The sequence below is a fragment of the Apiospora kogelbergensis genome (assembly GCF_038363985.1).
Source record: "Apiospora kogelbergensis strain CBS 113332 chromosome Unknown utg000003l_segment0_segment0, whole genome shotgun sequence".
In the NCBI taxonomy this organism is placed as follows: Eukaryota; Fungi; Ascomycota; class Sordariomycetes; order Amphisphaeriales; family Apiosporaceae; genus Apiospora; species Apiospora kogelbergensis.
The window spans coordinates 393,649-407,137 of record NW_027117420.1 but is presented as its reverse complement, the minus strand read 5'-3'; the positions used below and the strand labels follow the sequence as shown (position 1 = coordinate 407,137).

At 53.8% G+C, this 13,489-nt stretch overlaps 6 protein-coding genes across 6 annotated transcripts; 2 read left to right on the top strand and 4 right to left on the bottom strand.

Annotated features, from left to right (window-relative positions):
- Positions 1-612: 612 nt before the first annotated feature.
- PG998_004807 (uncharacterized protein) lies at positions 613-2,345 on the bottom strand (the record flags this gene model as incomplete). Its single annotated transcript, XM_066871625.1, has 3 exons — positions 613-2,040; positions 2,112-2,210; positions 2,313-2,345. 3 exons carry the CDS (start codon positions 2,343-2,345, stop codon positions 613-615), a joined length of 1,560 nt encoding a protein of 519 aa, XP_066731722.1.
- Positions 2,346-3,588: 1,243 nt separating this feature from the next.
- PG998_004806 (ubiquitin-conjugating enzyme) lies at positions 3,589-4,386 on the top strand (the record flags this gene model as incomplete). The annotated part of the gene is made up of 1 exon (XM_066871624.1): positions 3,589-4,386. The coding sequence occupies one exon, from the start codon at positions 3,589-3,591 to the stop codon at positions 4,384-4,386; it is 798 nt and encodes a 265-aa protein (XP_066731721.1).
- A 1,531-nt stretch (positions 4,387-5,917) lies between these two features.
- Positions 5,918-7,205, top strand: PG998_004805 (uncharacterized protein; the record flags this gene model as incomplete). The annotated part of the gene is made up of 2 exons (XM_066871623.1): positions 5,918-6,575; positions 6,628-7,205. 2 exons carry the CDS (start codon positions 5,918-5,920, stop codon positions 7,203-7,205), a joined length of 1,236 nt encoding a protein of 411 aa, XP_066731720.1.
- Positions 7,206-7,737: 532 nt separating this feature from the next.
- PG998_004804 (glucan endo-1-6-glucosidase BGN16.3) lies at positions 7,738-9,542 on the bottom strand (the record flags this gene model as incomplete). Its single annotated transcript, XM_066871622.1, has 4 exons — positions 7,738-8,277; positions 8,374-8,441; positions 8,562-8,811; positions 8,937-9,542. 4 exons carry the CDS (start codon positions 9,540-9,542, stop codon positions 7,738-7,740), a joined length of 1,464 nt encoding a protein of 487 aa, XP_066731719.1.
- A 303-nt stretch (positions 9,543-9,845) lies between these two features.
- PG998_004803 (HET-domain-containing protein) lies at positions 9,846-11,761 on the bottom strand (the record flags this gene model as incomplete). Its single annotated transcript, XM_066871621.1, has 2 exons — positions 9,846-11,180; positions 11,249-11,761. The coding sequence occupies 2 exons, from the start codon at positions 11,759-11,761 to the stop codon at positions 9,846-9,848; spliced, it is 1,848 nt and encodes a 615-aa protein (XP_066731718.1).
- A 933-nt stretch (positions 11,762-12,694) lies between these two features.
- Positions 12,695-13,296, bottom strand: PG998_004802 (uncharacterized protein; the record flags this gene model as incomplete). The annotated part of the gene is made up of 3 exons (XM_066871620.1): positions 12,695-12,868; positions 13,027-13,107; positions 13,204-13,296. 3 exons carry the CDS (start codon positions 13,294-13,296, stop codon positions 12,695-12,697), a joined length of 348 nt encoding a protein of 115 aa, XP_066731717.1.
- Between the last annotated feature and the right edge of the window lie 193 nt (positions 13,297-13,489).

Here is a 13,489-nt window from a genome sequence, read left to right as displayed (position 1 = left end):
GTGCGGGGAGATATATATGTACACATTTGCCGATCAACGAGTTCTACGCGCCCGCCTCTTCAAGCAGGGGATAGGGCACCCAGGCTACGGCGGCAACTTGGGCATATATATTTACACGGAAGAAGAAAGGCTTGTCCTTGCGTTGGTATGCCCGTCCCGCCTTCCGCAATTCTACGCAGAAAAGGAGCTCCTCGCACACGGTGAAGGAATGACTGGGAAACATAGGCTATCAAGCCGGCATCATGGAGGGAGTATGCAATCTCCAACATATATACCGGACTGTCAAAGACAAAAGCGAAAATCCGATCTTGACGTTGCGGTTATCTCACACGGATGATTGTACGCAGTATTGGCTGAAGATGGCAGAAACAAGCGACAAAATCTGACGAAAAATTGCACCACCACACAGAGCAGCAGTGGATGGCGACTGGGCCACTGGTATATTTTGAGGTAAAAGGTTTTGCAGACAAACCCTCTCCTAGCCAGTGGGAAAGTTACAAATCGTCACGGAGCGATAACAAACTTAGATGCACAAAAGTGGGATTTCTTTTTGTTATGTACAAAAGTTGCGACAGTCAAGCAGGTCACAAAGCTTGGGAGTCACTATCTACTTTACAGGAAGTTGATGCCAACACCTACACTTAGGCCCTTTCTCGACTCCTCGCCTCTTCGTGTCACCATCGGTAAACTAAAGTTAAGCTCGAAACGAGCTACGGGGTGCGCATACACAAGACCAACACCGGCAGAGAGGCTGGGGAGGCCGTTGCCGAGCTCTTTGGTGGCCGCTGTCATGCCGTTCCAGACAGCGCCCGACGACATGGTCCGGCTGTTGCTCTCCTTGCCTTCCTTGCCGCCCTTCCCCTTGTTAGACAACGCCACCGAGCGTCCGCCATTGGCGAAAAGCTGAAGCCGGAATGGGCTGTCGGCGCCAGCCCGCGGGAGGGGGATCAGCATGTTGACGCTGCCAGCGGCAAACACATCTCCACCGAGAGCGTCGGCGCCGTCCCGGGGTCCAAGTCCACCCAGTGTGAAACCACGGACATCGGTAGGTCCACCCAGAGTGAAGCGGTCATTCAGCCGGCTGGGCTTCGCACCACTGCTGTAGCCAATCGGGAGAGGGTACAGCATTCCTGCTCTGAAGCCAGCCCCTATGGACACGCCGGAGGGCCTCGTGATGCCTGGCACAGGGACAGGTAAAGCCCCCGAGAATTCGAATTCGCTCTTGGAAAATCCAACATCTCCTTGCAAGGGGCCGCAACCTGCAAGTTCCCAGGCAGTCTTGAGCAGATAGCCGGCTTGCGGAAGCATGGGGTTGTCCCTGTGATCTCGCTGGAAGAGGTATTGTATGGAGCTCTTTACTGAGTCCCCGGCATCGCCCCGCACCGAAGGCGAGGCCTTCTCGTGCAGGCCGGTGATTTGGCGCCAGGCGCCGGTGTAGCCGATCTGGTGCTTGTCGCCCGCGGGGTTCAGCCAGTTGAGCTTGACGCCTCCACCCTTGATGGCCTCCTCGTGGCTGGCCCAGGGCTTCTGAGTGCTGCTGGCCAGCCCCTCGAAACTGAGGCGTAGGTCCGGGTTGCTCAGAACGGGGGCGCTTAGCTCGGCCGTATAGGCGGACCGGGTGCGAGTACCGGCCGAGGCGTTGAGAGCCAATGTCTCGGCGCCGCCGAAGACGTTGCGCCAGAACATGGTGCCGTAGGCCGACCCTTCGGCGTTGCCCAGGTCAGTGCCGGTCTTAAGGTAGATGCGCGATTTCTCACGCACGCGGAGGGCGACGTCGAAGTCGGTCGGTGTCGAGGACGGGTCGGCCTGCGAGGGCTGCGAGAGGTGGACTTGGATGTTGTCGTGGAAGATGTCGAACCGCTGCATCCTGCCTACGGCGTCGCTGATCTGGGACAGCATATCGGCCAGTGTGTACTGCTCATTCTTGCGGCTGTCGACTAGGGGCTGGAAGAGAGGGTCCAAGAAGGACTTTCGGGTGTTCTTGGCTCCATGGATGGCGATGGAAGAGAAGGTGACGGGCAGGGTGCCATTTTGGGAGAGCTGCAAACGTCTAGTTTAGCCTAAGCCGGCCTTGTCTCTATCAAGGAGGCGAAGTAATTGGCAGTACGTACGATGTCGAGGTTGCGAGTCTCGGCGTAGGCTTCGGCTCGTTCTGCTGCCAGCTTCTGGTCGACGGAAGCTGTCTCTTGCTTGAGTGTGCGTTCGAAGGCCTAGTAAACAACATCGAAGAAAGTGGGTGACATCAGCGCAATCGATCTTGCAGGTGCCATTATGAGCAGCACAGAAAAGGGGCAAACACCAAATAAACTCACATCGCTGCTATCAGCAAATGCTTTTCGCGCCATCTTGAAGGGCTGGGCTACCGAAGCAGGTTCAGCTCTCGTATCGAGCTGGAGGTGCTTTTCTTGGGTCCAGCTTCAGTCGGGATCTCGGGTCTATCAATGCCTCAAAACCAATTCATAGCAACATCCGATTAACAGAGCTGAGCCCAAAGCTTGGGTGGGGTGTGGCTGATGCGGGGACGGCGAGAAAATGCCATGTGGCTGGTGCTCGCTGGACTTGACAACTCAGCCAGAGACAGAACCAGAGACAGACACAGAGACACAAGCCAAGTGACACTCAACTCCAGTTCCCTGCGTTTATCAGATCGTCAATCAACTCCATTCCAGGCCCTCTGCAAAGTGGAACAAGTCTACTTCTCCGGATTTATGCCCATCGCAGCCAGTCAGGGCCGGTTTCTCCAGTATCGCCGACGGCGCCAAGTCGCGTGTTCCCTGTCTGTTACCAGCATCCTTGTCGCTCAGAGGTTCATAAGCGGAAGTCGGGTCGTCGCAAGCTGGCTGCTGGTAAGGTAACAGGTATGTATGTTATGGGTCATGCGCCGTCACTCTTCCCTCCTTAGCCCGTAGCAACACAAACGTAGTGCCACCACCCACGCAGAAAGACCCTCCTACTTTACGGGTCCCAGGTCCGTCCCCTACTGAGGTAACGCCGACGTATCACCACCCACCACTCAACAACCATTTGGGACAGCAGTCTGGCTCAGCCTCAGTCATTAACTGGTCGTCATCCTTTTTTTTAATAGATCAGATCAACCAACTCACAACACTCGCCAACAGAAAAAACGCTGCCTCGTTTTTAACTTCGTCCCCTTCAAACCTTCTCTTCTTCGAACCACCTGCATTCCTTTGAATCGGGCGAAAAAACAACAGGACGATCCTATTGTCCGAAAGCCTCCTGCTCCACAAAGAGTTTGGTTTGGACAACAACGTAATTGTTCGGGGCCGACGTCACCTCGCTTTCCCACGTTCAATAACCTGCTATTTCTCGACTCGCCGACTTCTCTCTTGGCTCCCAAGAACCAAGAGTTGACCCGACTACCTCTTTTTTACTCGACGCTTTGAAGATATCTTTGTCGCAATCGACTCGAGAAACCTAGTCACCGATAGATCTTAAATCTCGTCGACACGTCCACCTCTTTTCCAATCGAAAATATCCCAACAACGCGGCATCGTCCAAAACATCGGCAGTGCAAATACCGATACACACCCATACAGATAAACCCAAACGAAATAGCCTTGAATCACCATGGCTAGCAAAGCGGCGCACAAGCGTTTGACGCGGGAGTACAAGTCCATCTCCCTGAACCCTCCCCCTTACATCGAGGCGCATCCATCCGACAGCAACATCCTCGAGTGGCACTACATCATCACGGGCCCTGAAGAGACTCCTTACCATGGTGGCCAGTACTGGGGGACGTTGATTTTCCCCTCCAACTACCCCTTCGCCCCGCCAGCCATCCGCATGCACACGCCGTCCGGCCGGTTCCAGCCCTCAACCCGACTATGTCTCTCCATCTCCGACTTCCACCCCAAGTCCTTCAACCCGGCGTGGGAGGTGTCGACGATTCTGGTGGCGCTACTGTCCTTCATGACGTCTGAGGAGATGACGACGGGCTCCGTCTCGAGCACAGAGCGCGAGCGCAAGTTCCTAGCGGCCCGGTCGCGCTGGTGGAACTCAACGAGCGGTGGCAGCCAGAAGGGCGCCGGCAAGGGCAACGTGAAAGCTGGCGACGGCGGTGCCAAGTTTCGCGCCGAGTGGCCCGAGGTCGACAAGGAGAACTGGAAGTGGATGACGGAGCACAAGATCGACCCGGCCAGCGGCCTATCCGCCGCCGCCGCCAGCTGCGGCCCCCAGCTCGGTATCGCGGCCGGCAGTGGAGGTCAGACACAAGCGGTGGTGGACGCTGTGGTGCAGCGGCGCGATGCAGCTGGTCGAAGCTGGCTGCGGAACAAGTGGATAATAGGTACCGGTTTGATCTTGCTGTACACAGCTCTGGCCCGGTGGCTGGGTTCTGAAGGAGAGAACCAGTCTGGGTCACTTTGAAACGTTTGTATTTCTTGGAAATGGCGTGGCTCTTGGGGAGAAGACAGTAAACAGGAGCAGCAGCATTGATTGCTGAGATAGTTAATGGAAATAGACGGCACATCTAGGCGGGTTGATGAAGGGAAAGGCGTGATAGGATTTGTCACAGCGTGCCGCCTTCATTATACCATATGACAGCAAATGGGTAGCATACGGGAGGTACAGCGCAGCGTTTCTTTACTTTTGCAGCGCGGCCATCTACAAGCAGGCGGTGGCCGAGTTCTTCCTGTATCATTATTTGGCAATGGGTCACATAGCCTTCCTTGCCTTATTCAACATTATTTGAGGTCCAATGTAGGATACTTTGTCATCCATGCCTGACGTGAACAACATGGAAGCTATCTTGTGAATTATCAACGTATGACTACGGAGGCCGCAGCGGCAGCAGCATACGAACATTACTTGTGCATCTCTGTTGTCTTCACCGGCGCAGCCTTTGTCTCTACCAGTATTCAAATGCAGACTCATCAATACTCTTGCTTGCTCGTGTCTTGAAGACAATCAGACCGTGCCATCAACCACCCTTCCAGATTAGGACAATCACTGCCACAACTGCTTCACTGATCCAAGGTATGTGCTCATTATCTTCCAGGCCCCAGAGGACCGAGATGCGGGTACTGCTCCTTCCAACTTCCTGCTTTCTGGGTTTGATTGTTCCATTGATCCCAGAACAAGTGCCTGCCTGCCCACTGAGGCGTTAGGTAAACCTGCAACATTGAATGGAACAATCTCCTTCAGCAACTTTTCATTCACAAGCACTGATTCGAATCTGCCTACTTAAGGTATTTCAGGTGCCTACTGCCTTACATTTCCTGTTTCCGCCAACGTCTCCCTTGGTCAACCTCCTCCGACCATCTTCCCATTCACAACCTCAGCTGACTTGGCGCAGCAATCACACAACCTTTCACTTCTTGAAACAGGAAGGCTCCCTCACTGCGAAAGACTCTTCCTTTCTGGTCTTTTAAGATCATATTCCGACTTCCATTCTGCCTACTACTTGTCAGAAGAGCAATCCCATCACTGTTGTTGCCCATCCTCGAGTTTCGACCAGGAACTTCTTGCCTTCACTACTACCAGCTTGCACTTATCCAGTCTGCAAACACTGGGATCTTTGATCAGATCATTACTGCCGTCTGATCTGTAACCATCTTCACTAGGTACGTATTTTCTTCCTCGTTCGTCATTTTCATTTCATTCACAAATCTGAATTTTCCAATCCATTCCCGTTGCTTTCTCGGCAAATTCTTGTACCCTCTACATTACCTCACCACTACCACCACATCACCACCACTTCCCTTCCACGCGTTGCCACATGAAAGCCGCCGTCACCTCTGTTGTGATTTGTCTCCCTCACTTCCTCCTCCAATGAGGAAACGCCAAACACGCACATGGGAAGGCGTGACCTTGCAAAACACATATTCTAACACATTTCCCTTTAGATCACTTGAGCACTGTCCGAACATTTGTCTCTTCCTTGTACTTGATTCTCACAATGTCGTCTACTCACGTCGAATCGACGTGTCCTTCCCCCAAGAAAGCCGAAGAGCTTTCGCTACCTCATTCATCTGAGACCGCCCAGGCTGCAGACAATGAGGACACGCTCATCGTTGTTCACGATGCTGCCGATACTACCCTTGTTGTGGAAGGCGCCTTTGGTGTTACCACGTACAAGGTCTCCGGCATGAACCTTGCGACTGCTTCTGATGTCCTGCGAGCTTTAATCTACGGCAAGGGAAAACCGAAGAACTCGCCTGGTACAGATGTCACCTTGGATGTTGGTGATGTAGACCCCGAGGCTCTCAACATCTTGTTGAGAATCTCGCACTTCGACTTCGCGGAGGTCCCCAGCGAGCTCAGTCTGGATAATCTCTGTGCTGTCACCACTTTGACATCCAAGTTTCAGTGTACAACGCTCATCATGCCTTGGGCCACGAAGTGGCTGCTTCCTCACGCAGGCCTGCTGAAAGATGAGTCATGCAACGCACTCAACTTCAAGGCTGCCAACATCGCTTGGGAGCTTGGATCCACCAAGCTGTTCCGACAGATGGTCAAAGATATGACAATGAGTGCCAAGGTCGACTCTGAGGGTTACTTGGTTCATACAACTGGCACTAAGATCATGGACTTGGTTCTGCCCGCCGGAATCTTGGGTACGCATTTTTCATCCATTGTCTATTTAACTCTCCCACTAACTCCAGACAGATCAAATCGTTGCAATTCGGACCGACACAATCGACAAAATCCTGACTTCTATCCAAGCTGCATTTGATAATGTCACCAAAAAGACGGGTGACATCAAGTATTGCAAGACAGGCATTGACTCCGAGAAATGCGAGACAATGATGTTGGGATCTGCAGTCACGCAGCTACTGCAAGCTGGCCTGTTCCCAGTCCCTAACGTTGCAATATACCAGCAGAGCATCAATACGTTGGTACACTGCATTGATGGCATTACACTCCATCACTGGGAAGGCAAAAACTACGCTCCCCATACTTCTCATACTGGCTGTGATCTCCAGTTCAAGGAGAATGCAAAGGCGGCCACAAAGGGCATGACTGATCCGCTTAAGGAGGCACACCTTGAGCACTTGAAGAAGCAGTCCGCTGCTTCCGGCGTTGTGGATGAGGAGGAAACGGAGGTTGAGTGGCAAAGCAAACGCACCCGTGTCGTCGATACCATCAGCGGCTCGGGCGAGTTGCTTTCGCGTTCTCGCAGCACATCTCCCAAGGCCAATAGCTCTAAGATTACTGCCAAGAAGGAGTGTGAGAGCGAGTCGTAGACGATGAGAGGCTTTAAAGGAAGTGGGAAAGCGTTGTCGATGTAGAGACGTTGGCTCCCATGATTGATGGACGCCTGCTTGCATGCTTTTGAGGGCGGATTGATAGAGCTCCGCTGTCGTAATCAATCTCAATTTAATTGAGAGCCTTGAGAACCTCGAGAACCATGAAACCCTATTCTGTTATTTTACCTGTGTTGTTATTTCGATCTGGCAATGCTACCTAATTGCGGCTCTGTCATTACGATTTATACTTGATATGCCATAGGAGCTGAGACCAAGGGTGGTCAAATGTGATCTTGTTTTAGCTGTAGGCTATAGGCATGCACTGGCTTCAAACGTGTTTAAACGGTATGAAGAAGCATAGCCACGATCAAGCAGAGGGAGTAAAGTATCAATGACCTGACCTTGATTGAACAAGCGGCTGAATTGGGTCTGTCGTCACGTGGTGTAGACATATTGAACGCACTATGTAGACAGAATATTGATTTCAAAACCATGTGCAGACTAGAAAGCGAGGGTGATGGATTGGAGCTTACGGCAAGACCCAGGTGACGACACTGTTGGCGAGGATCTTCCCGCTCCACTGCTCGCCCTTGGCAGTGGTGTTGAGGGTCAAGTAGATGTCGTTCCCGAAAGTGTTCTCGACGACGACGGTGCGGGTGCCGTCTGGGTTGCTCGTGGCGACAGACTGGATACCAGCGCCGCTGTCGGGGTAAGTGTAACTGCCCGTGCCCGCCAGGACGGTGGCGCCCTTGGGCATGTATCTGGAGTACTGGGCCATCATGTAGTAGTCGACGCTGAAACTGTAGGTCTTGGCGGTGGTGTCGACCACGACGAGCCCGCGGCAGGTGTCGCAGCCGCCCAGGTACGGGCCATCATTGGTGTCGGTGCCCAGGGTCCAGGCCAGGGAGCCCTTAGCCCAGTTTTGCAGCGGACCGACGGTGAAGCTGCTGGCCTGGTGCCAGGGCGTGTGCTTGGACGAGGTCCAGCATTCGGTCATGTACTGGGCGGCGTCGGGGTTCTTGGCGTGGAAGTCGCTCAGAACGGACCATTGGTTGTTGGTGGCGTAGCACTGTGCGGGATCGGATGTTAGTAGTGTTGATGTATTGAATTGGAGGGATGATGATTTAGGATGAGATTGTATGTTCTAGAGGAGACCTCAACTTACGTGCCAGGCGACGGCGTCGATATACTCCTTGGCGGTATCCAGGACCGTCTGGGGATAGGATGGTTGATCTAATTTTAAAAAGTAAAAGACGTCAATCACTAAGCCATTCGAGGCAGGAAGGTTGACCAGTCGTTCGGGGAGCCCATCGAAAGGGGGGGGCGGGATACGGAAAGAGAAGAATGACATACCAGTGTTGTGGTCATAGGCCCAGACGCTGGTCTTGAGCCCGGCCTGCTTGAGGGCGGGGCCGACGTTGTCGCGGATCAACTTGCCGGACTCGTCAGCGTAGACGTACATGGTGGGCATGCCAGACTGCGAATTAAGCGGCTCGTTCTGGAGGGTGATGGCATCGATGGGCGCGCCCTTGGCCGCGTAGGCCTGGATGTACTTAACAAAGTACTGGGCGTACTGGTCCACGTAGGCGTGGTCCAAGTTGTTCTAATATGCGGAGAGAGTGGTAAGCGATGATGATGATGATGATGATGATGATGATGATAAGTCTCCAGCGAGAAGCCGTGGCATATTTGTGCGGTTTGATGGTGATGATGGTTATGACGACTTACCTTCTCAGTCCCGCCCATCAGTTTGCGGTCCAGCTGCATCCAAGCTGGAGGTGCCCAGGGCGATCCCAAGATGGTCAGCTCGGGCTTGAGCTTCTTCATCTCGGCCAGCATGTCCGCCATGGCGCCGCCGCGATCGCCGAGGCCGAAGCTCTGGAAGTCCTTGTCCTCCCGGTTGCCGTCGGTGTCGTCGTAGGTGTAGGCGGGCAGCGCCGACAGGTCCGAGGCGCCGATGGTGTGGCGCAACAGCGAGAAGTCGGCGCCCTCAGACGTCATGAGCTCTTTGAGCAGCTTGGCCCGCTGGTCCGCGGAGAGAGAGTTGATGACGGACACGGTCGCGTCGGTCACGGCGGCGCCGAAGCCCGTGATCTGCTGGCGGCGGCCGGCGGGCGTGTCGTCGATGCTCAGCTCCCACTGCGAGGCGCCGGCGGGCGGAGAAGCGGCGCCTTTCACGGGGGCGTCCAAGGTGCTGAGCTTGTACTTGCCGTCGGAAGAGGAGCAGAAGGCCTTGGCGCCGGACTGTTGGCGGGAGTCCAGGGCATGGCGGCTGGGGACGGCGGCGATGCAGGCCGCATTCAGAGCCCAGAGGGCCAGGCTGGAAGATCGCATCGTCGCGCAATGTTGGACCGAGGAAGACGGACAAGAAAAATGTTGGGGTTAATAAGCTCAACTCCCAGCTCCTTCTCGCTCGCTATCTCGAGAAACCAAGGAATCCATGCCGGCGGGAATCGGACTGTATTTAAGCAAGCAGGCAATAGATGGGGTGCGTGCCCAGAAGGAGGAGGAGCTGAAAGTGAACTAAGGCTAGGGCGCTGTAGTAAGACCTAGGCGGACGGATCGTCAAACCCCCCTTACCCCCAGCTTCTAATTTCATCATGTCAAACCCCGCTAGGGATCGGCAGAGGCGTCCGCCTAAAAAGAGATGAACCTTTCTAATAATAGACCCTCGTCACTGCGGCTAATAAATGCAGATTCTTTGAGTCCCTGCATGCTCGTACCACCACCAGCGCCCGTCGCGGCCGGCGGGGAATTTCGGCAGCCTGTCAGGACCGGTCTGATAAACACCATCCCCGTCGAATAGGGGAAGAGGTATGTTTCCAGCGACCCGTCTCTGGTCATGTTGGTCAATCCGATGCGTTCGAATTTCCCCTTCCTCCTCCGCAAAATCATCTGGCGGTCCCCAGCGAGGCTCAGACCTTCGGCAAAAGCCCCGTTTCTATGGCCTTGTTCGGAGTCTCGTCCTAGGGAGGCTGCGTAGTACTCGTCGTCATTAAGGGCAGGCGGTCCGTCCCAGTCGCAACGTGCGCCTGCGTAGATATCGTTCGTGACTTGGAATAGAACATATGTGTTGCCGGAACGTCCAGCAGCCGCCAGAGTAACCCGACAAAGCCTCGTCGTCATGGCCAAGCCTTTTGGTTGATCGATGCCCTGATAGTTCTCTTCGTACAAGGCCTTGGGAGTAACCTCCAGGCCATCATCATCCACAAAGCACCAGTTCAGCTCTCTCCCAATATACCGCGGAAGCCATGTGACCTCGCCGGCCCACCCGGCCCATGACCAGCTTGGGAAGTCCTTCCGTCTCGTTCCCTGTTTTCTGTGCGTCCAGGCCAGGTCTATAAGTATTTCCTGTGAATCTACCATCTTGTACAACGGAATCCCCCACAGATGGGTGACAGTAACGCCACCAAAGTCGGGGTGCCTTGCCCTCTTGGCAAGCTCCATGTAGTATTGCATCACCCCCAGGACCGCGTTGAGCGAGTCTGACGGCTTTGTCAACTGACGTGCAGTGTACTTCTGTATATCGCTCCGCAGCTCACGGGGGTCAAGCCACGACGAACGGCGTACTTTGGGGACGGAGGTGCCGTAGTCTCCCATGGGCGCATTACCCAACGACAAACCCCGAGACGTGGAAAGACTCTCTGCTTCTCTGGACTCGTCACAGAGGTACAGCACCTGTTGTTTGGTGAAAAAGAGCCGCCGCGGCGAGAAGTAGCTCTCTTGGTAGGTCCAAGCTCTCGTGGCCCATGTCGTCTTTGCAATGACGCGGTCATCGAAGGGGAACACCTGATTCAGTCGAAGATTGCCGAGTTGGATGTTGATCTGTCTTGGTCGGTCAACAGACACACCGGGAAGTCCGCAGTCTGCATCAGAGCCTGCTGCAGCCACAATGGTAACAAATGCTTTGGAGTACACGCGATGCATTTGGTTGAACATGTGCTGTTGGTGCTTGTCGTCTTGATCGATACACTAGGACGTGTGTAAGTAACTGCGTGTTCACTGGTATGTGAAACATCATGGGTTCAGTGTTGACTTACGTGTTTATCGACCCATAGGTATTTGCATCCAAACTCTCTGGTTACAGTGATACTGTCCTGCACCACCTTTGAGCGGCCCTTGGCATCACCGGATGCTGCGGGTGCCCCCCATACATACGAAAGTGCAAAATACTGGCAATCGGGCGGTGCTTCAACCACTTCCTGTGTCTCGCAGTCTATGACTCTCAATCCTTCGGCCTGTTTCTTCTGAGATGCCTGACATCCCTCGTGGCTTGCCACACAGTTTTGGACGATCCCCTTGAGATATTCCACGTCGATGGCACTTGGCAATATGGTACGGGGGTAGGTGTCACCCCGTCTCCCAGCCGCGTTGATAGCCAGGTAGCCCCAGCTATGAATGTTCAGGTGGTGGTAGCCCCATTGGAGGTACCTGGTTGGCACAAAGTGCAGCGTCGGGTATGGGAGTGCTGATCCAGGTTCGAAGACATGGGCCGAGGATGTGCATACCAGTGACCACGGTCCTTTGTCCGCTTCAGACTCCTCAACGGGCATGAGGCCAGGCAGTGCCTGACAGAGTCTGCATGTAGATGCCAGAAGCTCAGATACAGGCCGCACCTTGAACGGGTGCACTTTTAAATTGTAGTCTGTAAACGGACACGGTTGGAACCTTTGGGTCTTCCGCAGCGACCGGCGCAGTATGCTTCTGCAGGTCGTGCAGAGGCCGGTTGTGTCGTACCGACGACCAATGTTTGGGCGGATAAGCTGTCGTATCCTGGCTGGCCATGTTTTGAGGCGACAATTCGTCGTTTCTCCTTTATCTTGTTGTGATGCCATGCTGTGATATGGCTCCTCGTCGACAAGCTATTTTAACAACTTTTTGATCCTTTTGTATTTCGATCCGTTCCATACGGCTGACTTTACAAAACCACAACATCCGGAAAGGGGAAGTGACACCCTCTTGATATACACCCCACGGCTTGAAAAAGCCCCAATCAGAATGATTCCCACGATTTGACGCACACAAAGGGGGGATGACGAATGGGGTATCTGAGTCAGCCGGTACAGGCGACAAGCAGCTTTGACAGCGGCTCGCCCCCAGCCCCCAGAAAGAGTGATGCAGTTCTCAGCTACATGGACTTAGCTTATGACCTAGCATCTCTGCAACGTCCTTTTTCTTTTCTTCGTCAGCACTACATCTGATCTATCAAATCCGCCTTCTTATTCACTTCCATTTGCTTCGCCTTCGTATCAAAACACCCAGCGGACGAAACCCGGCGTTGCCTAAGCTAAGTGGCAAGCGGGTTTATCTTGCCGCGTCTGCCTTTGTATCAAATCAAACCTCGTAACTTCTAGCTTCCAAGGCTAAAGTGTTGGCCTCCCACTCGTAAGGTTTTCGACCGTAGACGATCCAGATTTGATAAGACGCAACTGTTAGCCTCATCCTACTCACTGTTTGAAAGTCAGAAGAGTACATAGGAGGCTTCCTTATACGTACGTGGGGAAGTAGGCGTGTATAGCCGGATTCAGGAGGTCGGCGCGATACTGAGCGGTGAAATCCCCAATACGCTCCTCGGCGAAGCCCAAGCTTTTGAAGAGCTTGTAAGAAATACCTGTGATGTTTTCGTAGAAGCTGCGCCCCCCCACGCGACCTATCTCCTTCTACCGCAAACTTTTGCACCAGGGTCATACAGGCCTGGCTATCTTTCGCTCGACTACGTTGACGACTGCGGGCGCGGCAGGTGTAATCAGTACATGCAAAAGTCAAGTGGAACAAAGAATACTTCCTACAAATGATAAGAAATTGGGCAGAGGCTTACAACCGATTTCTTCAAGCCATTGCTTATAGTGTCTGCTGACACGAAGGTCTCGACCATTTGCTGCGGCACCCTCGTCATCAGCTCGCCCCAACGTTCAAGGGTAGTGCCTAGAGCATTCCATATTAGATAATTTCGCAACTATATACGTTGATTGGGTAGCCTTGTTTGGATTAGTACCTTCGGTGCTTCCTCCATGGACAGTACATCAACGGATGAGTCCTGGTACTCGATCCATCCGCCAGGAGTGAGGTTCTCGAAAGCATGCTCCATGACGACCTTGGGCTAATCGAAACAGCTGCACACATATCTGGTGTGGACGAAGTCGAATTTGCCAGGGCCAAACTCCCGAGGCTCCTTGGAGTCATCCCGAATGAACTGCAGGTTGGCAGGTGGGTTTTCTGGCTGTATCTTGCTCAAGTCGGCGCCGATCACGTCACATTCAGGGTGATCCCGAGCTGGTTTC